Source organism: Zootoca vivipara, chromosome 15 (assembly GCF_965207765.1).
Source record: "Zootoca vivipara chromosome 15, rZooViv2.hap1.1, whole genome shotgun sequence".
Taxonomy (NCBI): domain Eukaryota; kingdom Metazoa; phylum Chordata; class Lepidosauria; order Squamata; family Lacertidae; genus Zootoca; species Zootoca vivipara.
Window position 1 is genome coordinate 5,994,948 of NC_142598.1, and position 25,701 is coordinate 6,020,648.

The 25,701-nt window shown below is 48.0% G+C and overlaps 2 protein-coding genes across 3 annotated transcripts; both read right to left on the reverse strand.

Annotated features, from left to right (window-relative positions):
- Positions 1 to 168: 168 nt before the first annotated feature.
- WDR45 (WD repeat domain 45) lies at positions 169 to 11,068 on the reverse strand. 2 transcript variants are annotated; one of them, XM_035140912.3, is made up of 11 exons: positions 10,981 to 11,068; positions 8,469 to 8,583; positions 7,119 to 7,193; positions 6,909 to 7,013; positions 6,626 to 6,731; positions 4,856 to 4,950; positions 4,623 to 4,702; positions 2,815 to 3,023; positions 1,247 to 1,348; positions 1,018 to 1,163; positions 169 to 683 (listed from the first exon to the last, which is right to left on the reverse strand). In XM_035140912.3, exons 2-11 carry the CDS (start codon positions 8,515 to 8,517, stop codon positions 574 to 576), a joined length of 1,077 nt encoding a protein of 358 aa, XP_034996803.1. In that variant the 5' UTR covers positions 8,518 to 8,583; positions 10,981 to 11,068; the 3' UTR covers positions 169 to 573. The 2 variants fall into 2 exon arrangements, with proteins under 2 accessions (XP_034996803.1, XP_034996805.1); XM_035140914.3 differs by having other exon boundaries at positions 8,469 to 8,586.
- An 863-nt stretch (positions 11,069 to 11,931) lies between these two features.
- GPKOW (G-patch domain and KOW motifs) lies at positions 11,932 to 25,478 on the reverse strand. The gene is made up of 11 exons (XM_035097031.3): positions 25,282 to 25,478; positions 23,809 to 23,954; positions 22,325 to 22,464; positions 22,118 to 22,224; positions 20,349 to 20,559; positions 18,760 to 18,892; positions 18,414 to 18,546; positions 17,173 to 17,344; positions 15,994 to 16,063; positions 15,263 to 15,348; positions 11,932 to 13,153 (listed from the first exon to the last, which is right to left on the reverse strand). Exons 1-11 carry the CDS (start codon positions 25,452 to 25,454, stop codon positions 13,022 to 13,024), a joined length of 1,503 nt encoding a protein of 500 aa, XP_034952922.1. The 5' UTR covers positions 25,455 to 25,478; the 3' UTR covers positions 11,932 to 13,021.
- Between the last annotated feature and the right edge of the window lie 223 nt (positions 25,479 to 25,701).

A 25,701-nucleotide genomic window follows, 5' to 3' on the forward strand; every position in this document is an offset into this window, starting at 1 on the left:
AATACTTCCCCCTCATCCATGCCATTCCTGCACACAAAGTGATTATTCATTCCCTCCCGACTGATGCAAATGAATGACCCTCCAAGAGGACTATTAGTCCTAGGCTAGGTCTGGATTCGTCAGCCTCTGTCTTCCACCCCTTACAGAATGACAATAAAGCAAATGAGAAGCATTTGCACTTGAACTTTAATGATAGTTCTACCCCTTCTCCACCCTGCCCCCTCCGAAGGTCTGCCAAGAGCTGAGAACCCGCCTCCCCAGCTTCCAAAATCCAGGCTGAGCAGACATCTGAAAAGTGCTCTTTCCAAACACTCCACCCCAGAGAGCCTTCTCACTGGTCTCACATGGGATGGGTAGCCAAGCAAAGGGAGCATAGGAACAGGATACCCGAGGCGACAGCATCGAGAGGAGAGTTCTCTGAGGATCTATCCCACCCCATCATAAAAGTCCAGTGGGATTCCCACCAGAACCTTGTCTTGCCCAACCTGGGTCCTTAACATGCCCCAAAGCAAGCGCTCCCCCAGTTGCCCAGCATGCTTCTTCCGCCTGCACATGGCCGGGGCTCAGCTGGGCTCAAAAGTCATCATCGTCGCATATATCCAGGTAGACGTCAAAGGCCTCACGGTTGCAATTGCCATCCGGGGTAAAGACATATTTGTGGAAAGTGCCATCGACGCAGATAGCTGTAGGAGGAGAAACAGAACTGAGACACTCTGGACATGGCAGGAACGATTAATCCAAAGAGAGCTTACGAGGAAGGAAGTTCACAATGGGGCCTCCCTCCTATGTCTGTGGCCGAGCTGCGGGAGTGTGGGAAGAGATTATAACAATAAACTCCAGAACGGGCAATTTGTTGCTGTTCAGTGGCAGCCAAACCACCACACGAGGCAGGCTGTGTTCTCCTGTCTAACGTTAGGGCTGGCCATGGGGCACAGCTGCAGCTGTTCTGCAGCGAGCTGTCAAGCAGCCGACACAGGGCAACAGAGTCACCCACAGCCACCTGTCCGTGCCACTCACCAATGACCGAGTTGACGTTCTTGGAGGTATTCCTGCCAAAGGCGCAGATGCAGGCAGACTCCGCTGGCACCGTGAAGCTGGCCAGACTCCACTGAGAATCCACGTACTGGCCTATCATGGGCCCGACCTTTCCCACACGGGCCAACCTGCAAGAGGGGGGGGGAGGAAGAGGGTCAGAACAGTACAGGCGGCAAGGCTTTCCCCTCGAGCCCATCGACCGACTACCTACGCTGAGCGCCGATTTAGGCGGGTATCCTTCAGGGCAAAGATGTGGACGGTCCCTTTGTCACTGGAGGCACAGAGAAATGAGGAGTCGTGGCTGAAGTTAATGCTGTGGAGGGAAGAGAAGGCCAAGGGGGTTAAAAATCTCTTCCCCACCACTGCATCCGCACAATGACAAATTCCCTGCAAAAAGAGCAGGAGAGGTAAAAGTAGAGTCACCACTGCAGAGCGTCTCTCCCAAAGTCCCACAAAACTATCTGCCCAATGCTCCTCGATGTCACTGGACTGCCATGCCCACCTGACCACTGACCATGCTGCCGGGGGCTGAGAGGCTTCCAACAACAACACCTAGGAGGGCCCAGGGCCGTCTCAAGCCGGTCGGGCGCCCTGGCGCTGTGGCGTGGAGATTGTTCCGGTGCCCCCGCTTCGCCGTGCAGCGCCCTCCTGCCGGCCCGGCACCCTGGTGCCCCCGAGACTACCCCTAGAGCCGGGCCTGGGAGGGCCCTATCCCTGAAAATAACTGTACAGTGGTGCCTCGCTAGACGAATTTAATTCGTTCCACGGGTCTTTTCTTATAACGAAAAATTTGTCTAGCGAATCCCATAGGAATGCATTGAATTTTTTTAATATTTTTTTTGCCCATAGGAATGCATTAATTGAATTTCAATGCATTCCTATGGGAAACCGCGATTCGCTAGACGAATTTTTCGTAAAATGAATTCGTCTAGCGAGGCAACCTCCGCTAGAAAAAACCTTTCGTTAAGCGGAAATTTCGTTGTTAAGCATTCGTTAAGCGAGGCACCACTGTAGCTGTTTCGCTTCCAAAATAGCTTTCTGCTCATCTTTGATCGTGAACCACCTGGGACAGTGATCTGCAAGCTGTAATCAGAGGACCAACAGAAGCATACAGTTCTGCTTTCCGGCAGCTCATGAGATCACACCAACACAGGCCTTGCTAGGGTAGCACACATGCTTGGCATCAAGGGCTGCCCCAAGTGAAGTGACTACAGCATTGCTCAACGGCTGAGCACCTCTAAGCGTGTATCTTAGGAGTACTCTGTGGCTGAGGACCCAGTCCATTATTAGAGGTTACCGGCCATAACTGCTTCCCAAAGTGTCTAGCAGAGTTTCCCTGGCAGCAGACAACAAGAACTGTAGCCACACTCAATAATTACTTTATGTAAGCATTTGGTTATACAAGCATTTTCAGTTACTACTATCTACAAACTATTTACACTCCTTCTTCCTCTCTCTGGCACGGTAGACTTTCAGCCTCGTAATAAACAGTCCTGATACCGAAAACTCATAGTATCAGCAGCACACTTCACCATATATCCAAACTAGCTGTAAGCATGCGTACTAACAGCGTATGTGTGCTTTCCTCGTACCTCACCTTGCAAACTCAACTTCTTCCTTTTAACTGCATCTCCAGCTGACAACAATTAAGCTTGGAGTGCCACTCCCACACGTTGAAGAAACTTCTGGAACGCTTTCTTAAAGTTTCCAGGAAGTATTAATCTATTTCGTGAAGAATGTCTTCCTAGCATGCATGGCTGGGAGTGTGTCATTTCTCACCAGTACAAGGTAGCTGGATCTGTTCCCCTCCTGAGCTCCACCAGCTTCTCCTTGGTCTGGGTGTCAAAGAGGCGGATGAGGGTCCCTTTCTTAGAGGCAGAGGCCACCACAGTCCCCTGCTGGTTGAGAGAGATGCAGGCAATCTCGCTCTGGTGGGCGTTGATCGTGAACGGGGCAGAGGAGGTCCCAGGCTTGGTGCTGGAAAGATCCTAAGTTGGGGACAAAACAGTTTTTGGTCAAAAGAAGCAGCAGCATGATCCAATAGGCAGCCTTGCTTGCTCCAAGTCACGTGACTGAGCAGCCGGAAGGTGGGATTCTAAATGAACTAGTGATTCACATACTAGCACTTGACTGGGAATATCAAGTTTCAGCACAGCCACAGACATGGGAGGCTGGTCCAGACAGAACATCCCCCCCACCCCCCGAAAAACACCCTAGTGACTGATCATGTGGCACATCATGCTTGCATTCTCCCTTCCCCGCTTGACCTCAGGATGTTTGTGTGCACTGGGCAAAACTCACCTGGCAATAAGTCACCTTATTACTGCAAGGAAAACCCCAAGTATAGGGGCACTGCTTGGAGGAATTTCAGAAGCCTGGGGTGGTAGCAATGCTGAGATTTGACCAGGCAAGATTTTCTGTTACCAGGGAGGGAGGCAATCAGTGCCCTGCGTAGACCTTTACTCATCCCCGTAAAACAAAACTGAATACAATGGAAGCCACTGTGCAACTTCTTGCTAGCGCAGTAAGGTAAGGGGGAACAGTAGGAGAGTAGGTGGCATTGTGGTCTAAACCACTGAGCCTCTTGGCCTTGCTGATCGTAAGGTCGGCGGTTCGAATCCCAGTGATGGAGTGAGCTCCCACTGCTCTGTCCCAGCTTCTACCAACTTAGCAGTTTGAAAGCACATCAGTGCAAGTAGATAAATAGGTACTGCTGCGGTGGGGAGGTAAACAGCTTTTGTGTGTGCTCTGGTTTCTGTCACAGTATTCCATTGCACCAGAAGTGGTTTAGACATGCTGGCCACATGACCCGGAAAGCTGTCTGCAGACAAACGCCGGCTCCCTCAGCCTGAAAGCAAGATGAGCACTGCACCCCATATGCAAACTGTTTTAACTTGACGCGCGCACACACACAGCTTTTCATGATGCAGGACACAGAATTCTGAAATGTTTCAATACTAGGGATGTGTAACCATGTTCACACCCTGCCTGTGACTGCTTGATAACCCATCTGTGAATATGGTTGCTAAACCAAGCAAAATAAACAATCTATCAATAAAAAAAACTAGAATCTGCAAATGAGCAAAAACATCCAGTAACTGAGCCAGGAAACTGCAGTTCCACCTGCCAGCTTATCATCCTACAACCAACCACCAGCATGGCAGCCAGATCCAACCACATGTCTCTGTAGTGGCAAGGAACTTCAATGTGCTCTTCCTCTCCTGATCTCTCCAACCCCCTTGCAAGCCCTCAAAACCAGCGCCAGAGGGTTAGGGCCCCCCCAGAGTAGATTTTGGGGTACATGCAGGGCAATGCACCAGCAGAACCACACTAGCACAGCTTTGGATACAATCCTTGATGAGGAATGATAATGCCCTTGACCTTTCCTGTACTACATGGGAATGGGATAAACCGCCTTTGGTTCTGGGTGAGCCAGGTTGTCTTTTTTGCGATTAGAAAGATCCTTGTTACTGCTCAACAAAGGCAGTTCCAAATAGTTAAATGACAGTGATAATAAGCTAGCCCTGACTAAGGATGGGTTTGTTGATGGCTTTCCTGTGTCTCCCTGCCCTGCCCTCTCCACTTACCACTAGCTGCAAACTGCCACATTTATGCCCAGGGAAAACCAGGAGCTGCTTCTCCAAGCTGGGGCAGAGATCACAGAGTCCTGAAGTAGAAGAGAAAAGCAAACAGACAACAATCAGAGCTGGGCTCGATTCTCGGACATGAATAGGACTGCGATGGGGTCTGCTGACCTAAGAAGGGGCTGTTCAGGTGAAGGTAGCAGAAGAGAGAGACAGAGACTGTATGGGACTCATACCTTTGGGGTTTTCCCGAGTGTCAAACTCAAAGAGCTTGGTGGGGTTATCTGGGAAGGAGTAGACATAGATTCGATTCCGCAACACAATGATGATCCTGGGAGTGGGAAGAGCAAAATAAAAGTACAGTACAGAACTAAATGGATTGTAATTGAAACTCACTCTTGCTCTCTCTGCACGTGTACATCTATACATGCATGTATATCTGAGAAATGTTCTGCAAAGGATGTAGCTGACTTTGAAGAATGTTGCATTAATGGCAGAGCTGCTCCATTGGCTATAGAGCACATTTTTGGAAAAGGAAAACTTCAGTTCTTTATCACCTTGGAGGATTCAGATGGGAACTGTCAGGGGATTGTTGCAGCTACTCTCGAGTAAAGACGCTCCAGTCTGATCGGTCTTTTAAGGTTTTATTGTGCATATTATTTACAGTGCAGAGATAGCAGAAAACATGACCTCCTAGTCACTCGCAGAATCCGGCAATGGCGTCCGTTGGTTTCGGGGCCAGCATAATAACCTGGGCACCCTGAAACGCCGCCCCTTCACCCTGCGTTTGGGCGAACGCCTTCTTCCCCTGGCTGGCTGGGGCAGTGCGTCTCCCTGAGCCATCCCTCCTCCACTTGTTGGTCAGAGTGGTGCAGGGGCTCTGATGCCGGTTTCTCTGCTTCGGGGCCAGCATAATAGCTTGGGGACCCCAAAGCGCCGCCCCTAAACCTGCGTTTGGGGGCGCGCCTCAATTCGGGTGCCGGAAGCGGCTGCGCTCCCTCTTCCACCTGTTGGCTTGGGCAGTGCAGGGGCTCTGATACATCGCTGAGCCCTCCTTCCTCCACTAGATGGCTGGGGCGGTGCAAGGGCTCGGATGCCTCACCGAGCCCTCCCTCCATTCCACTCCATTCCTCATCCCCCCCCCCCCGCCTGACCCGCTGCTACCGCTGTTGCTGGGCGAAGTGCTGGTCAGGATGACCGGGGGGGGGGGGGAGGCTCCCTGTACGGTGTCCCCCTGACAAGAACCAATGATCCAAGCTTACATTCTGGCAGCTTTTAAAAAAAATCTAAATGCCTCTCTCCCTTCCTCAAATTTAGCACATGCAGGATAAAATGTGCTTCTGTTCCTAACACAGGCAGAAAAAGGAAAAAAATACACAAACGTATAAAGTTCCCAAGACCTGATGATATGAGGCACAGATAGTGCATGGCTGTACAGACGCCATCCTCTCATTGCCACATTTACAGCACTAAAAAATCCTGTACACATTGATGTGTTTATTCTACTGTAGTCCTGTTTTTTTTATTGCAAGACTTATGTTGGATCCTTCTATTTTTTTTGCTGATGCTTTTGTTTTATTGTCATTGTCATCAAAGCTGTTAAATCAGGCATCCCCAAACTGCGGCCCTCTAGATGTTTTGGCCTACAACTCCCATGATCCCTGGCTAACAGGACCAGTGGTCGGGGAAGATGGGAATTGTAGTCCAAAACATCTGGAGGGCCAAAATTTGGGGATGCCTGTGTTAAATCGTTACGTCCACTCACTTCAAACAACAGTCAATCTGTACACAATCAGTTGTGTTGTGTTGATATGGACAGCTGGGTTTTAAGCACATTCCTGGGTGCAAAATCTGGATTTGGAAACGCCATACGCAAAAGTACTAGAAATGAAGGTAGTGTGCCTTCATTTACATCCCATTTTTTCCTCTGCTGTGAACATGTCTCCATATACCCCATCCTACTTCAGCTCTAAAACCTGGTGAAACAGGGTGGTTCTTGCACATACTTGTCATGCCTCATGCGCACAGCCAGGGCTGGCTTGGTGAAGGTGAATTCTAGCACCAGCTTCTCCTTGCCCTCCTTTCCTTCACGGGCATCATCCCAGATCAAGACTATAAAGGAAACATTGGGGGTGTGAGAAAAGAAAATCATAGAAAACCAACAAGCAGATAACTTCCCCCGTCTTTGGAGGTTATAAGTATTCAGTGATGGAAATGAAGCAAATATATATCTCCATAGATTTCTATGTTCTGACGGCCTCCCTCCCTTCTTTCCCTTAAGATACATACCTGAGATCTCAGAGAATTTGGGGTTGCCACCTCCACCGACAATAGCAAGGAGATTGGATCGGTGTAACATTTCAACCAATCCCACGCTGCCCACCTGTTCATGATCTGGCAGAAGGAAAGAGAGAGAGAGAGGTATTTTTAGGACACACACCTGCATGTAGAAGAAACAGATACCCCACAATTCCATTTTCAGGCCCCTCCATTTCTTACCAAGGTGCCCTTTCTCCATGAGAGGCTCCACATTATAGATCCGAACCCCAGTCTCCATAGCACAGCAGAAGCAGCCTACAGTGGAAGAAGGAATGGATCGATAATGCCTGGCTATTTTGTATGTATATTTTTGTATAGATGGCATTTAACCCCAGTGAAATTATCTAGAATGTATAGAATGAGCAATAGAATGTGCTGGAAATGTAATTAGAAGGAAGGGGATTTTTATCATATGTGGTGGAAATGCGAAAAAGTTAAAGAATTTTGGGAAATGATATATAATGAACTGAAAAAGATTTTCAAGTACACTTTCCCCAAAAAACCAGAAGCATTTTTGTTAGGAATTATAGGACAAGAGATTACAAAGGAGGACAATATACTATTTTTGTATGCGACAACTGCGGCTAGGACATTGTTAGCCCCAAAATGGAAAACTCAGGACTTACCGACAATTGAAGAGTGGCAGACAAAAATGATAGACTATGCAGAACTAGCGAGACTGACTAGCAGGATTCGGAACCAGGGGGAAGCAAGGTTCCAAAGAGACTGGAGTAAATTTGTGGACTATATGGAAAAGAACTGTAGAAGTTTAAAGACACTTGCAGGACTGAAATAAATCCTACGAATTGACATTAAATGGGAGGTATAAAGGAACTGCAAGATAAGAATTGAATAGAAAACCAAATGAGGGGAGGGAGGGAAGTCAAGCTCGGCGGAGCATTGAGAACGAGAGATTTGGAGAGAATTGTTAAAAAAGATTGATGTACTGTATGTGTGGTATTGTTTTTTAATGTTTGTTGGTTTTGTTTAATGTCTTTTAATGTGTTTTAATTGGAAAATCTAATAAATTGATTTTAAATATATATATTTTGTATGTATATTTTTATTGCCACAAACCACTTTTAGGGTTTTTTAATATTTATTTTGCAGGTGCTGGAGGGAAGAGCAGCATATAAAATAAACGAAAGGAAATAAAAACACGCTGAAAATGTAGCACTTGAAGGTGTAGTCTGAGTCAAGATGAAGCCCTGCAGTCAATTTGCCTTAAAACAAATCAAGCTATAAAACAAGCCTCCAAGCAGCAACAAAGGGCTTTTCTTTCACCCATAAATAAACACTGCATACTCTCCAATCACTTGGGATTGTAGGAAGAGCTCTGAGGTAGGCTTGAGCCCCAGCACCTCCCAATTTAGAAGTTAACCACAATGGAAAGCATTAGTCAGAGGCTAATGTCTCCTCAGGGCCCAAGATCCTTCAGTTCTCCGAAAAGAAAGGTTCAGTTTTGGGGGAGCTCATGACTCCTAGTAAAAGTGCAGTGGAGGATCCAAGCTGGAGATCCAGATCACTTACTCTGATCTTGGTTGAAGCGGAGGCTGTTGACCCCACGTTGCTGTGCCATGATGAGCCTGTGTGGGGCACACCCCTCAAGAGGGTCAGGAACACAGGGGGTGCCTGCTCCCGCACACTGCTTCCCAATATGACGGTTGCCATTCCAGGGAGAGGAGGAAGTCAGAAACAGAAATCAACACAGAGGAGCAACGCCAAGGACACAAAAAGCAGCTCCTGTTACATTTGTTATTCTCATTGTTTCCCTGCTCCTCCAGCTTACAAATCTTGTCATCAAGATGTCAAAAAATAAACAACTATCTGACGTTTAGATTAGAAGACATCTGAAGGCAGCCCTGTTTAGGGAAGTTTTTAATGACTGATGTTTTAATGCAGGCATCCCAAACTTTGGCCCTCCAGATGTTTTGGACTACAATTCCCATCATCCCTGACCACTGGTCCTTTTAGCTGGGGATCATGGGAGTTGTAGGCCAAAACATCTGGAGGGCTGCAGTTTGGGGGTGCCTGTTTTAATGTATTTTTAATCCTGTTCAGATTCTTTCTACCGCCCATAACAACCCCCATGACACCCTCCCTTGGCCCCAGATCCCCAGTACTGCCTCTCACCGCCTCCAGCAAACCAGCTCTGAAATGGGATCCTTCCTGGATTCTTCCACTTTCCCCAAGTCTTATTCTACCATAACCTGCACGTGGCTTCCTCCAATCCATTTTCCCACTTGGGAGGTATACATTCTCTGTAAATGCCCCTGCAACTGAGGTCCAGGAGAGGGCCTTCGCGATGGTGGCTGCTCCCAGAGTTTGGAATACCCTCCGACTTTGGAACAGCAGGGCTGGTGCCATGCAGTTTTTATTGTAATTATCTGTAAGTTTTCCCATTAGCTCTGCTGCAAAAGGCCAGCTTCTTCAGGCCTCTTCTCCCCTCAACCGTCATGTGGGGGCAGCCAATTCATCAAGCTGCCTCAGAGGGAGAGGGAGAGAGATGGGAAGCAGGGTTCGCTGCATCCACTTCGCTGGAGCCCGGCTCCATCAGGCACCTCCTGCCTCTGAACTATGTCAGCCGCTCAATAGAGGAAGGACAGTCTAGAAATTGGTGCCTGAGTTTTGCGTTTTCTATTTTCCTCTTCCCTACTTGTCCCTTTTCCCTTGTGTGTGGCATTTTTATTTCTTGATTAGAATGTAAGCCTGTGGGTAGTCTTGCTTTGATTTCATGGGAGCTGTTTTGGCTGATGAGCCAAGGAACAAACGCTCTAAATAAATAAATGAATATGCATTTAAAATGTTATATCTAGACAAATATATATTTAATTGTCTTTAATGATGCCCCCCCCAACCAATGTTTTGAGCTGTTCTTATTTTATCTGTAAGCCGCCTTGAGTCCCTGTCAGGGAAAAAGGTGGGGTGTGCATATATAAAAGTATATAAGGATATATACACATACACACACACACGTGTATATATATAATTGGTAGTAGTAGTAGTAATAATAGGGACCCAGGTGGCGCTGTGGTTAAACCACTGAGCCTAGGGCAGGGGTCCCCAGACTTACCGGCGTTTGGGCCGGTTCCCACCGCGCCGATCGCACGGCGGGCCGGAGGGCGGGGGAGCGTGCGCCTGTGCGGGCCGGCGGGCGGGGGAGTGCGCGCCCGTGCGCATGCGCACGGGCGCTTACTGGCGCGGCGGCGCGCTTCCAGGGTGGGAAAAGCGCTGAAAATCCGTTGTGCGCATGCGCGTGGGCCTCTCCCGACCCGGAAGTGCACCAGAAATGACATCTTCCGGGTTGGGAGAGGCCCATACGCATGCGCACAAAGGATTTTCGGCGCTTTTTTCCCAACCCGGAAGAGCGCTGCCGAGCTGCGCACCGTAAGAGCGGGCGGCAGCGGCGGGCAGCGGGGGTCGTCGCGGGCCGGATTGGCAGGCTAATTGGGCCGCATCCGGCCCCCGGGCCGTAGTCTGGGGACCCCTGGCCTAGGGCTTGCTGATCAGAAGGTCGGCAGTTCGAATCCCTGTGACGGGGTGAGCTCCCGTTGCTTGGTCCCAGCTCCTGCCAACCTAGCAGTTCGAAAGCACGTCAAAATGCAAGTAGATAAATACCGGTAGGAACCGCTACAGCGGGAAGGTAAACGGCGTTTCCATGTGCTGCTCTGGTTTGCCAGAAGCGGCTTTGTCATGCTGGCCACATGACCTGGAAGCTATACACCGGCTCCCTCGGCCAATAATGCGAGATGAGCGCGCAACCCCAGAGTCGGTCACGACTGGACCTAATGGTCAGGGGTCCCTTTACCTTTACCTAGTAGTAATAATAAAGTGCCTTCTCTTCCCGCTACCCGCCCCGGCGTGTCGACCTTACGGGGCACAGCCGGCCCCCCCCCCAACCTCTTTTCCTGCCTCCCCAACTCCTATCACGCAAACCACTGGGGTTTCAGTTCGGATCCAGGCACGTCCCTTCGATCTCTTCCTGCCCCCAAAGGTGCCAGGAGTGCCCTGCCCTCCTTCCCCCCGGGCGCCCCCTCCTCACCTGAGGCGCCCCTTCTTCCCCTGCCTTGTTTACACGCTCCCCGCGCAGTCAACACCAGCCGCCTGTCCAAGATAGCTTTGCCCAGGCCACCGAGAGGAGGCGCAGAGCGGCTCCGTATCACGTGACACAGAAGGGAAGCTGAAGCTTCAGCAGCCATATTGGAAACTGGAAGAAAGGCCGCGGGGAGGGTGGGGGCCATATCGCCATAGGCGGCCATTTTTGAAAGTGGAAGGAAGGCGAGCGGGGAGACTTCGGAGCGGCCATTTTTAAAACTGGCAACTCCGAGCCCTTCGGCGTTGCTGGCCGGTTTTAACCTCTAGTTTGAAGCTTAAGAGGCAAGAGAGGAGATGCATAACCTCCCCTTCAACACTGCTGCTCTGGCAGCGGTTTCGTAGTCTGCTAGTGCCTGGGTGGATTCCTAAAGCAGGCACAGTATTTTAAATCATAGGGAGGGTTGGAAGGGCCAACGAGGGTCATCTAGTCCAACACCCTGCAATGCCCAATGTGGGGCTCGAACCCATGACCCTGCGGTTAGGCTTCTCATGCTGTACTTGACTTGAGCTATCCCAGGACAATGTAATGAGAAAGCCCCATTGCACTGTGCAATGGAGTGGATATGGTCCCAGCTAGCTTCATGTAGAATTAATCCTGGCAGAGAAAGGGGTGGGGAGGAATTGTGCCTGCAGGCGAGATATTTTTTCCACAGACCTGGCGTAGTGCTGATGAAGGCTTTAAGGGCAATGTGGTGGCCCCGTTCTCTCTCAGCACTACTGATTATCTAGTAAAGAGATACCAGGGATTAGAATCTGGTCTGGAAAAGCCCACGAGGGCTAAAACCTACTGTCAAATTACAGGGTGCTGTCAAGGCTATCTGCCTAAGGAACCAAGGGTCACAATGGCAGAGAGACAGTTGCACCTGTCCTCAGAATCATACTACCAACCACACAAAGAGAAGGGAAAACATGAGGTTTATTTACAGCTTACAGCACAACTTAACTAAAAAGAAAGTTACTCAATCCATGGAAGTTGGTTTATTTGAAAGCTGTGTCCTCCTATGTTCATTTCCACAGCAGATGAAAGCAGGTTAGGAAGACACGTACTTTCCACATGCCACTTTTAGGTAACCACTTACACAACTCTTTAAGAGTGCACAGACACCCAGTTAAGATGACCAAGTTTGTGCAGGTCAGCATTCTGAAGCTATTGCTATAGAATGACTTTAAGATAAGTGTACTTCCTTCTTTTCGGTATACCCTGGTAAATGCCTAATCTGTTGTCCTCATGAAAGACCATCAGTTTAGTACAAGACAATGCGTATTCTCTTCTGCCCATGAATTGCTTGAAGATATTTTCCCACAGACACTGTAAGCATAGGTCTATCAGCAACAACAGGCACCATTCTGGAAAACCCAGGATAGACACACATAATTTTAGATTCCATCCCTGAATGCTCAAAGCATTTTTAGATTAAGAGCAAGCTGTCTCGCCTACAGACACACACAATACCAGTCTCCCTCCTATGTAGATCATACAAATTGCAGTAGTCCATCTCTAGAGCACGGCTTAAGAGTTCAAAAAATGATACCGAAAGGTTTCTTGATTAAGGAGCCCCAGAGAATCCTGGATTTGTATCAGACAGATCTAGACTGCTTTGATCTGGGGCCAGCCTAATTGCTTGTTGCTCTAGAACAAGAGTTGACCCGCAACTGATTTGGCTGTGCTCTAGATTTCATTCTCTGTATGTTCTTGCCTTTGGCAATCTTTGACACTCAGGTTCTAGAGTGCTGTCATTGGTTTAGAAACAAGTCTGTGCACGTTGCAAGCAGCCTCACACCTAGAGTTCACATATACTGTATATATTTAAAAAAACACTCTAGAAAATTGTGGGGGTGATTTGAGCACCTGCCTCAAACATGGAGGCAGTCTTGTTCATTGTCCTCTAATGTGCTCAGCATTCCACTCCCCTCCCTGAAGAAACAAGGCTGCCCCTCCAGTCTAGGAGTTCCTCTGTCCCGCAGATGTTATGGATTCTGGAGGGAGCTCAGTCGTCCTCTGATCCACCAACATAGTGACAGACAGCATCATACTCTAGTGTCAAGACCTTCTCATCTTCCCGCTGCAGCTGCACCAGTGCACGGCTCTGCGCCTTGTCTCGACGAAGAATGCGGCCCACCTAGGTGGAGAGAAAGCAGAGGGTAACTCATTGCCTGAGACTGCAGAGGGTTTTGGTGTTTTTTAACAGATGCAAGCCTGCTCTCTCCATGCACACTGCATAGCATCACACACCATGCATATATGTGTTCTTAGTTCCACTTTCCCATCTGCCCTTGACTTTTCAAGTTAAGATTTCAACATTGGCATGAGCTTTACCAGCAAACACTGCCTGCTGTTTGCACCTCTGGTTATGGGAGTCACTTGGACAGGGATAGCTTAGCCACAGCAGTGCATGCATTTGGAACTTAGCAACTGGGTTGCTGCAGTGCAGGGCTGCTTTTAGGCTTGGTTCAGAAGCAGCAACAAGGCAGCAAGGTTGGGGAGAACAGTGGTTAACTGTGAACATGCACCACCAGGTCTACAGGAACTGCACTGGTTGCCAATTAGCTACCAAGCCACATTCAAGGTGCCTATGTGGAAATAAAGCCATAATAATAATAATAATAATAATAATAATAATAATAATAATAATAATAATAATTTATTATTTATACCCCGCCCATCTGGCCGGGTTCCCCCAGCCACTCTGGGCGGCTTCCAAAAAAACCCAGAAATTCTAAAATACAGAAATCCATCAAAAATTAAAAGCTTCCCTATGCACCAGTCCAGTCTTTGGAGAGCTTACAGACACCCTCTTACCAGGGCCACACCTGCTGACTATGCGAGGTGTGCTGATGTGCAAGAAGGAATTTTCTATAGTGGTACCCTGCCCTTGCTGATGGGCTTTAGGCATTTTGTAGGCACATTTTTATTTACATAGGGATTTGGTTAGCTGACAAATATTGTCACTCTTACAGTGTTGGGATGCCAATTTGGTTTATAATTGCTGTCTGGTTTTTCATATTGTTTTATCATGTATCATATACTTGTATATTGCACCCCATTCTGGGATTGATTTTAATGAAAAGCTGACTATAAATTACCTCTTCTGATCACCCAGGCCTTCCGTACCCAGTAATATTGATCTGACACATACCATCTGCTATGTGTACTGCATTTTTAATCCAAGTTCATGAAATACTGTGTTAGTTTTATTGTGGATTACGTTTTCTTGTTTGGAACCACTCAGAATGTTTTGTTTTTAATTTCAGAGCTTTATAAATATTCTAAAGGCATGCTGACACAAATGTTAGCCTAGTGTCTCATTTCTTTGCAATATCCGCTATCTTATGGGGAAATGTGTGGGGAAGGAAAGAAGAAAAGTCACCCTCCCCTATTCCCCACCCTAGATTAAAAATGAACAAACCCTAACCATTTGATTGTTCTCCAAGATGTCTGCAGATAAAATTCAAAATACTGCTATTGCTTTCCGACAATCACATCTAGCACCCACTTATGTAGTTTATTCATTATCTTGATTGCAATAACTTTAAGACGTAAGCCCACATCATTTTAAATAAATAAATAAGTTTAAAGTATTGCTTGCCCCCTTGAACCCATGGGATATAGAGTGAGAGGGGAATGACATTTTTACATGCAAGAGGTGGCTATGGTAAGAGAGGAAAAAGCACGCTACACATGCTCAGAGACACTGGGTTGTATTCAGCCATCATACTCAGAACAGATTCACTGAAATGGCTGGATCTGTTAGTCATGTCTATTAATTTCAGTGAGTACACTCCAAGTAGAACTAACATTGGAACATTATTGTTAGGAATTTGTGGGTCGAGTCTTGAGACTGAAGACCAATTGAGCAAAGCCTTGGCTTAAAAGCTACACCCAGGAAGCTGAATCAGGAATGTAGGCTACATGTTTCTGAAGCCAGGACAACAAAGAAGCCCCCACCGCACCCCCACTGGTGTCGTTCTCTGTCCAGTGCTTTCTTGAATCTCTCTCACTTCACTTGCAATAATTTGCATGTGTTTTTTTAAGAGCAGAATTGCGCAGCTCATATTTCAATATAAAGAGAAGCTCAGAGACCTCCCCAGCAACTCTCTGGATTCTCTTGCACCTGGAAAAAGTGATCCACAGTTGCTCCTCTGCCATCAATACCAGGTTCATTTCACGAGAGGCCCAACCTGTCTCATGGTAATGGCTCAGGCCCCACCCATCGTGATCTGTGACTCACCCGGCCAGCCTGTTCCCCTAGCACCACCATGACCAAGTCCGAATCACTTCGAGGGATAACTGTCTCCAGCATGGACTCGTGAATTCCTGTGGAAGGAGGAACCATAGAGTTGGAAGGAAGGAAGGAACCACAGGGCCATCTAGTCTAACCCCTTGCAATGCAGGAGTCCTTTTGCCCAATGTGAGACTGGAACTTGTGACCTTGAAATTAAGAGTCTCATGCTCTACCAACTGAGCTATCCCAGAGGCTACTACTTCAGCCATTAGAAGAGGTCAGATGAAGTAGCAACAATTTGGCGGGCCACTAGCCTGGTCACCCACAGTTTCTCCATCTAATTACAAGTCACATTCTAAGACCCTCCTGCCACCCTTGGCTGAAGCTAGGGCTTTGGCCGCCATAGAGAGCGATCTCTTGCGTTCCTATAGGAAGGCCCCTTTGTAGCCTTTGAGTCCACCTGTATTTTCTACCCTTCCCCCTCCCAAGTTGCAGGTGACAAACTGGATCCACTTGGGGCAGTATTTGGGAGAGGCTCCAAAAAGAAACTGGGGTTCTAATGGCAAGGGGTAAAGCACCCAGCCTTTTAAGCACTCTGGTCCTTACTATTTACTGCTTAAGAATAGGAAAATGTTCTTCTACCTTAACTATACGAGGGCAGTTTAACTACACAAAGACAGCCCCAGGTTCCAAGGGAAGGCCAGAGATAGTCAGGAAGAAGTCAGGAACACACTCACCATCCAGAACGCGACCCTCTTCTGTTCGGCAGACACAGGAGTCTGGCTTGAGGACATCTTCGATTACCATCTGGAGGGGAGCCGGGTAGGGTGGGGAGAGAAGCCAGAACGAGGTTTCATGCCATTTTGCCTCTAAGATTAGAGCTCAGGTACAACAGGCTTGGTCTTGGGTATGTGGGGAACTCTGATCAAAAGGGAGTTTAACCTCAATACAGTAGAAAGCGTTCACATTCTGAAGTGGCACGGGCAACTCTCAGGACTGCATCACCACAGCTTTTGCTCTCAGGACTGCTCCCCATTACACCTGAACCTCCCAATGTGTAGAGACTTTAAAGGGGGATATATGGCAAACTTGAAGAGTCAGGAAGGGTGCAGGCTCTTCATGTTGGCTAGATTCAACGTGTTCCCCTCTATGGAGACAGAAGGAAGATATCTAGCTCTCCCAAAAGCCGAACGTTTATATAAATGCGGGAAGAATGAACCAGATACATTGGACCACATTTTCTTTTCCTGTAATTACGGTATTAATGCGAGAAGACGATTGCTGGATGCTTTGCAGGTGGATGCATCGATCGCGGCAATGCCAACTATTCAGGGGTTATTGTCAGATAATAATGATGGAGTTACTTTAGTGGTGGCTGAGTTTTTGTGCTTGGTTTACGCAGAGAGATTGGGCCACTGTGGAGAGGACCAGGGGATGCTAATTGAAAATTGATATATTGTTCTAAAATATTAATTCAATTAATATGTATTTTATTTCATGAAGTTTATAATGCGAATGTTTTATTCATAATTTTGTTCTGAAGCTTCTGAACTTGTCATGCCTAATAAAGGTTATTGATTTGATTTGAATCACAGCTTTTAACTGGGGATTCCCTTGTTTTAAGGCAGAGAGTCCCCATCCTTCCTTGATGAAAAGAGGTTTTGATGCAATTGCTGCATTTTTATATAGGAGTTGCTTTCAAATAAGCAACTCTCCCAAAAAACAGCCCTGCTGTAGCCCAACCTTGGATGAAGGATCCTCACCCCCTCAAGACAATTAACTTTGGAAATCCATCCTATGGCCCAAATGACAGATGGCATGGGTGCAGACTTGGCACAGCTGCAAGTGGGGGGGGGGGCTGAGTGAGGCCTCCTATAAAACTGGCACATGTTAAAAAGGGAACTTGCATGAAATACCTTGGTATTGTAGTATTTGCCTCCCTTGAAGAGCTTATCCACAAAGCGAACTCGCAGGTCTCGCCGCAACCAGTGAGAAGCTCTGGAAGAGGAATTGCTATTGCTGCTGCTGCTGCTGCTGCTGGTGGTGCCACCGCTACCACCCTTATTCTGCTTCACAACACGGTCATCTCTATGAGCAAAAGGCACAGAAGCAGTCAAGTATTAGTGCCACTCATGAGGGATCGCCACTAAAACCAGGGGCAAGTAACCCGTGGCCCTCCAGATCAGTGGCTGCTAGCCACAATGGCTATGCTCTGCCTCCACGCTTAGTATGTTTCTGAAGATCAGTCACTGAAAACTGCAGCTGGGGAGAGTGCTCTTGTGCTTAGGCCCTGCTTGCGCATTTCCTTTGGGGCACCTGGCTGGCTACTGTGAGAACACGATGATGCATTGGTGGGCCACCAGTCTGATCCTGCAGGGCTTTCCTTATATTCTAGAACAGGCATCTGCAACCTTTTGCCCTCCAGATGTTTTGGACTACAATTCCCATCATCCCTGACCACTGGTCCTGTTAGCTAGGGATCATGGGAGTTGTAGGCCAAAACATCTGGAGGGCCACAGTTTGGGGATGCCTGTTCTAGAAGCTGTTAGAAGATAGCTCCAATAACATCTGACCACTCTGACTGGCATAGATGAGTGTTGGAGTCCAACAATATCTGGAGAGCCCCAGGTTCCAAATCCATGGTTTAAACTGTACCAGATTGTATTGAGATTAAAAGCTTTGTTATCAAGTAAAACACAGCCCGGGGGTTGGAATAAAGGAATAATTTCCACTACCTAAAGAAGCTCACCAGGTGCTGGGTGAACTCTCTCAGGGTTTGTTCTTGGCTCCTGGGTTGGACAGAAGCAAACCACACTCTCTGGTTCCCACATAACACTAAGTCAAGATTTGCAGTTTGTTTTTCCACAAGTGCCAGCATGCAGCTTGTTCATGATTAAACCAGTGTTTATTCTTCCTGTGACTTACCGTGACTTGCAAACTAGTCCACAGTCAGTTTCAACGGCTGTCAGTTAACCTGAGCAGTCTTTGCAGCAAAGTTAAAAGATGCACAGTGGTCCTGGCAGAGGCTCCTCTTGATGGCTAGAGAAATTCCGTGGAGAATCTAGCCTTGACTAAGCTGCCAGCAAAGAGGCTGCTAGTACAGTTGCTTCTCCAGAACTGGCAGCACAGTTGACCCACCCTCTGCTGATGCCATTACCTCTCGGCCCCGGGCGGGTGCTTCCTCTTCCTCTCCTCCTTTTTGTCTTCTGAAGTTCTGCTGTGATCTGATTCATACTTGGTCCCATTCCTCTGTTCTGCCTCCTTCTCTTTGTGGGCCTTACTGAGGCGGCCTGCAGTGGGAGGGGCAAAAAACAGCAAACCTGAGGGGGCGCTCAGACTGAAGGCGGGAGGCTCCGTAAGCTGCCTGCTCATTTGCAACCCAAGCCCCCAAAGCAAGACAGAAATCTGTACCGGAAACCCTAAAACAGATCACAAAGAAAGAACTGAAGGCAACACACATTGAGTCTTAGGCGACCTCATTAGGGAAGGGAGCCAAAACTTACTCAGGTCTTTGGCCAGCTTATCGTATTCCTTCTGGGTCACAGGCCGGACTCCATGCTGGCTCACAGTTACTGTTTTCCCACCAATGGCCAATTTCACCATGACACGAGCGTTATCTCCATCTACACCTTCAATCTGTGGATGAGCAAGAGGGGAGCAAAAGGTCATTCAGAAAATTGCAATGCCCAGAATGCCTTGGGTGTAACAAAAAAGGGAGAATTTAAAGGGTGGGTGCTAAAGTTGACTTCTACTTACATAACTAGTTTTCCCCTTCCACTCCTCCCTCCCCTGCATGACCCTCAAAATCTGCTCTGGAGGATTGGCAGATCATCTGGAACAGATCTGGGGGCACACAGAGGGCTGCGGAGGTGGGGGGAGAGAAATAAAGGGGCAGTTGTGTTGTGCAAAGTGGAAGTCCTTTCTGTTCATGCACAGACGAAGTTGGATTCGACCCACAAATTGTACTCTCTTCCCAAAGTAGGAAAAAGACAGGCAAATATGGATAACAGAGCCTAGTTTTGTTATGGTCCTTGCTCATATCTCGGACCAAGCTCATTCTCAGCTATCTATCTGTATCTTCCCACTGAGTAATCTGTAGAGCAGGAACAAAGAATAGAGCCTATATGGACTTTCTGAAACACTTACAAAGCAAACCTCAACTCGGAGACCCAAAATAGGCTGACCCCACCAAACTAGTACAAAGGCTTCGAAGCAGCTGAGAAGTCCCCACCACAACCACCTAGGTACCAACAAGCAAAAAAACACAACCCAAATCTACAGTATTTACAACATTTTAAAAACAATTCCAATATAGAGGCAAACTAGGAAATATCTCTACCTAAAAGTCTTGTTGGAAAAGAAATGTCTTCAGTAGACATGGTGGGTGGGGTGGAAATGCAAATGGTGCTTGGCTCATATTTAACAGGGGATAATTTTCCAAAGGATGGGTGCCACAGCACTAAAAGTCCAATTCTTATATTGTGCAGAGTGGGTAAGATTGACTGGGAATATAAAGAGACACTCTTTCAAGTATCCTGGTCCTGAGCTGCAGAAGCATTAAGTTGGGTGGAAAGAGTCAGGGTAGAAACTATATGCCTTCCCTAGTGAATGTTTTGGGACCCAGGTGGCGCTGTGGGTTAAACCACAGAGTCTAGGGCTTGCTGATCAGAAGGTTGGCGGTTCGAATCCCTGCGACAGGGTGAGCTCCCATTGCTCGGTCCCAGCTCCTGCCCACCTAGCAGTTCGAAAGCACATAAAAGTGCAAGTAGATAAATAGGGACCGCTCCGGCGGGAAGGTAAACGGCGTTTCCGTGTGCTGCTCTGGTTTGCCAGAAGCAGCTTTGTTATGCTGGCCACATGACCCGGAAGCTGTCTGCGGACAAACGCCGGCTCCCTCGGCCTATAGAGCGAGACGAGCGCCGCAACCCCAGAGTCGGACACGACTGGACCTTTACCCCTTTACCTTTTAGTGAATGTTTATGCCTCTTTCAGGAGCCCCTCCTCCTTGCTTGAAGAATACTAAACCCCAGATCAACACAGACCTGAGCACAAAGTGACAAATGGCAGGAGTTCACAGAAAGAAACAGCTCACCTTCCCATACAGCTCCTTGTGAGGTCCAGCCTCAATGTAGACTGCACCTCCTGGAACCAATCCCAACGGCTCATCCTTGCTCTTGGAAGGCTCCTCGCCAGGTTTGGGGGGTCGCCGGGGTGCTGAGGATTGTAAATCCTGGGCTGCTGAGCGGTCTGCTCCAAGGCCCAGGCCCTTGGGTCGAAGACGATGCTCCGGAGGCTTCACGTCTCTTAATGTGAGCAAGAAGAGGAGCAGGATGGGATGAGAGAAAGAAACACATCACTGACCCTGTCCCATTTGGGGCAGCGTTTCTACCTGCAAGAAGACAACCCCGTGCTGTTGCATAATGGACAGAACTGGGCATGGAAGCAGTGGACTTGAATCTTGGCACAACCACAAATCACCGGGGAAAGTTCCCGCCAAGCAAATTTGGGGTGTCCCAAAGAAGAGATTTCAGCATCCATGGGAACAAAGGTTGCAATGCTACGGAGCCACATCTACCAGTGAGGGCTGGGCATGCCAAGCCAGAGGCATTTACAAAGGGTTTACCACAGCCCATCACCCACTAAGCTGGGGAAGCTATTTTTACTTTTGCATTCAGAATGCTGCCAATTCTACCAAGCAATTGGCTACAGGAAAGGTGGAGAACCATGACCCTCCCAGTCTTTAGGGACTCCCAACTCCCATCAGCCCCAACCAGCTTGGCCAATGGTCAGGGATAAATGGGAGCCGAGGTCCAACAACATCTGGAGGACCAAAGGTTCCCTATTCCTGGGGTACTCTCTCTCTCTAGCAACACTGCTCCAGCTCCACCTTTTCTTCCCTTCTGACTGCCTCTCTCCAACAACCTTCTTAGGGTTGCAGCTAAATTCACTTCAGCTCTGGGTCACTTTAACTTGCAGAAGCTTTTTTTCTAAATAAAAGTGCTTTATGATGTCTGTAACATGTGACAGGCCTCCCATAGGAACACATTCCCTAACCTCCAGCCACTGCCGGGAACTTTTTTTTGGTGCAGAACTGGGACTATTAGCTCATAACTGGCTTGGAATATATTGGTAACTGACCTTGGACTGAGAGAAGGCATGCTCCCTAACATATCTGTATTTTCAGCTTTAATCTTTCGGCTACATCCTTGTTCAAGCTGTTGCTGGCCCACACCAGAGGCTTCATTGCTAAAGATGATACTAAACCCCTAGTTCAATACAACCTGTGTGCGGAACTTTTATTAAAATACTAGAAATGGGTTAAAAACTACTCCCCACCTGCTTAATTGTGGCCATAATGAAAGTAGCTTCAGCAAGGATTAATGCTGTGGAGCATTCCAGCAAAGTGAAGAGAGTTTCACAGTTGCAAAGCAGGCCACTCCAAACACCCTGCTTTATGTCCTTGTGGAGTTCACCATGTTCAGTTATCACTGTCCCAGCAGTGGAGCCCACACAAGCATGCAGAAATAGGATGGAGTCCAAATCTAGAGTAGATTAAATTATTATCTGAACCTCAGCACATCTAATCCCCTTCCTCTCCCTTCCCATCAGTGATTTGTGAACTGCCAGAATCTGGACCATTAGCTCCTTGAGATTTTTCTGTTCATTTATTATTAATTATTATTATTATTATTATTAATTAAATTTCTATACCACCCTTTATCCAAGGATCACAGGGCTGTTTACAATATAAAAACACGAAAGTACGTAACACGGTAACAAAGCAAAGCAAAACAAAACAAAAAAACCTATGGGGAGGGAACCTAAGGGGGGAACTCCCCAAATAGCTCAGCAAGGACTCACTGCTTGAAGGTGTGCCCGATGCCCTCGCCTGCTTTCCAGCCCATGCCCTTCAGCATGGCAAGACCATAGGCTTCTACTGGTACCTCTTCATAATCTGCCTCAGTTGACTAACAATATGAGGGGAGGAAGAGAAAAAGAGGACAAGTATTAAACTCTCCTGAAGAGGAGCTGTGAAGATTGTCCACAGAGACCCACCACCACTATTACCGGTTCTGGGCGGAGGCTGACATCCACTTTATCTCCGTCTTCATAGCCATCAGGGACACGATTCTGCATGAGGAGGGGAATGGAAAGTGTAGGGTCTATCTTGGTGCCGCTCTCCCATTGCTCCCGCGACTTCCTAGATTCTGAATGCAAAGACAGCAAGTTATTATTATTATTTATTAATTTATATACTGCTCACACACCAAAATGGCTTCTAAACATTTTACAAGCAGAGAGCCCATTATGAAATATCCGCACATAATTAAAATGTGCCACGAAACAAGTCTAAAATAAAATAAACCAGTTAAAAAGCTTAAGAATTAGAGCAGTTAAAAGGATCAATTAAAACAGTTAGATCGACAGATTCACGTTCAGGGGAATGACTGTCTAAACAGGTGTGTCTTCAAGAGCTAGCAGAATGACAAGACCAAGCAGTCTTGCATATTTCAGCAGGGAGGGCATTCCACAACACTGGTGCCTCCAACAAAAAAGGAATAATAATAATAATAATAATAATAATAATAATAATAATAATTTATTATTTATACCCCGCCCATCTGGCCGGGTTCCCCCAGCCACTCTGGGCGGCTTCCAAAAAAACAGAAATTCTAAAATACAGAAATCCATCAAACATTAAAAGCTTCCCTAAACAGGGCTGCCTTGAGATGCCTTCTAAAGGTCTGGTAATTGTTCTCTTTGACCTCTAGTGGGAGGGCATTCCACAGGGTGGGTGCCACTACCGAGAAGGCCCTCTGCCTGGTTCCCTGTAACTTGGCTTCTCGTAATGAGGGAACCGCCAGAAGGCCCTCGGAGCTGGACCTCAGTGTCCGGGCAGAACGATGGGGGTGGAGACGCTCCTTCAGGTATACCGGACCGAGGCCGTTTAGGAAAAGGTCTGTGTTACCACAAGCTGATAATCATCAGACCATGACAAAAACAATCAGGTTCTATTTCTTGATTTTATGTCCATACCGGGCATGGAGAAACAATTAGCTGAAGCATAAGCAACATACTGCAGAGTTAAGGCAAGAAATCTCAGAGTCAAGCAGTCCTTCCTAGGACAGGTGTGGGGTGGGAGAGGACAAGAGTCCAGCATATAGTACAGCTGCTTGCAAAAACCAGAAAAGCTGGATATTTGTACTACAATCTTCATTTTTAAAGAGTGTCAACAGTCACCTAAGGTGGAGTAAGCAAGCCTGATGGTGATCAACAATCCTGACCTCAGCTTCACAGCCTTGGGAGTGCCTCCTGAACCTTGATGTTGCAATAGTGACCAGAAGCGCTTTTTGTCAACTCCACTGACAAGGAGCATTTTCCACCAATTCAGAGTCACTTATGCCTCCACAGCCTCAGAGTTAGGTGACTAGCCTGTCTGGTTACTGTGATGACCAATGGAGTAAAAAATCCAACCTGATGTTTTCTGCTCCAGTTCTCAAGAACGGGAGAAAGCTGCAATTCTAAAGAAGGTGGAGTAAGGAGTTGCTCACCTTCAATGAGCTCCCTGACTGCTTGGGCCTCTACGCAGCTGTTCCCATCCTGTTCCTGGGGTGGTGCAGGGTCCTCTGGCTTCTTCCATTTGTTCTTCTGGATCAGGGGGATGACAAGCTCTTTCGGTTGTGGGGCTGGCCGAACACTGCAGAGGAACATACACCAATTAAGACTACAACAGGGCTTGTATACTCACAGAGGAATAGCAAAGTACAATGGGGTGAAATTCTGAAAAGCCTCACTCCATTACCCAACTGGTGCTCTCATACTTGGTGGGAGAAACAGAAACTGCTTTCAACAAAACACATTGGTAGAGCCAGGGCTACTGATTTGTGGTTTCCCTCGGGGTGGGGAGCAGGATATGGCCAACCCACTGCAGGACACTTTGACAGGTCAACAGGGGTCACCGGGGAGGTCTGGTGGGCTTAATAAGGCTTAGTAAGTGGTGGGTTCCCCCACCACTGACCGACACATTCAGGGAATTTGTTGTGTTACAAACACACACACACACACACACACACACACACACAGCAGTTCGGGATCACAACTGCAGAAGAGCACAAACTTTTTCAAATGCCTTCACATGCCCTGCAGAGGAACTTAAGGGGGGGGGGATAAAGGTTACTGACCCTGCAAGTGACTGACAAAAACAGTAATACAGGTAAGAAATGCATCTACTGTCACTTGCTGATTTGACCAGCAACACACACTACTAGATTGCTGAAAGATTAATGGTCGTCCTTTACTAAGGAATACTTGTGTCTTACAACACAAAACACTGTATACAGTACCTTTCACTTCCATCACAACCCCTTATCACCCTTCCTCTCCCCTCCCCTGGTGAAGAATGTAAGTTCATTAGGAGAACCCATCTCTGTGCCTGTATTGCGGTGGAAAGTCCTGATCACTACATTGGGATGCAAGTGTTTTGTGCAGCATCTGCAACAGATTGGCAACCTGTGGCCCTCTAGGTGTTCGTGGGCTTCCTGTCGGCCTCAGTCATCATGGCCAAGGATCAGGGATGGCTAAGTAACATGAGTATGGACAGGGAAGAGACAGGCAGAATACCCACCCCTGATCCAGGATTGGGAGCTGTTTCTTTTTGTTTCCCAGTGTATTATCAATAAAAAAATCGGTGTGCTACAAGCAAATTTTTCATCTGAAAGTGTAACCTAGAGGAGGGAAAATCTGAGAACCAACACTCTAAAAAACAAACAAAAACAACAACCCAAAGCCCTACGACATCCCCTCTGCCTTCTCGGAACGAAGGCGAAGGCAGAGCCTGACACGCTAGCTTTCTGCATGCAGGAATATCTCCCCCTCCCCGTCTCTCTCTCTCTCATCAGCCACACCACCCTGCCGACAGAAGCCGCACCACCGAGCCCGCCAGGGACAGGCGCAGCCTAAACCAAGCGAGCGACTGAGGCGCCGCGCCGCGCAGACGACCACCGTTGCCCGCCGCCTCCTCCTACCTTTGCAACTCGCGCCCCTCAATGGCAGAGAGGAAATCAGGCTCCTGCTTCGCTTCGCCGCCGCCATCCTGCCCCGTCACGAAAAGAAACCGCCTCCGCCCGGTTGTCCGCGTGAAGCCGAACGACACCGGGGCAGGTTGCGCCCCCGCTGGCTTCTCGGCCCCGTCCGCCATCTTCCCTTTGCTTCCTCGTCGCTCCTTCCCTCCCTCGCGTGCCTTTGGCGTCACTTGCGTCGTCCGCTGGCATCATGGGAAACGGAGTTCCTAGGCCCCTCCCGTCTCCGTGGGAGAGCAAGCGGGCCGGGGGTAGGAATAACTATAACTCCCATGGTGCAGCGCGGCAGACGGCTTCTCGACTCCCTCAAATCAGCGAAAGAATAAAGCAAAGCACTACAACTCCCGTGCTTCTTTGCGACAGCCA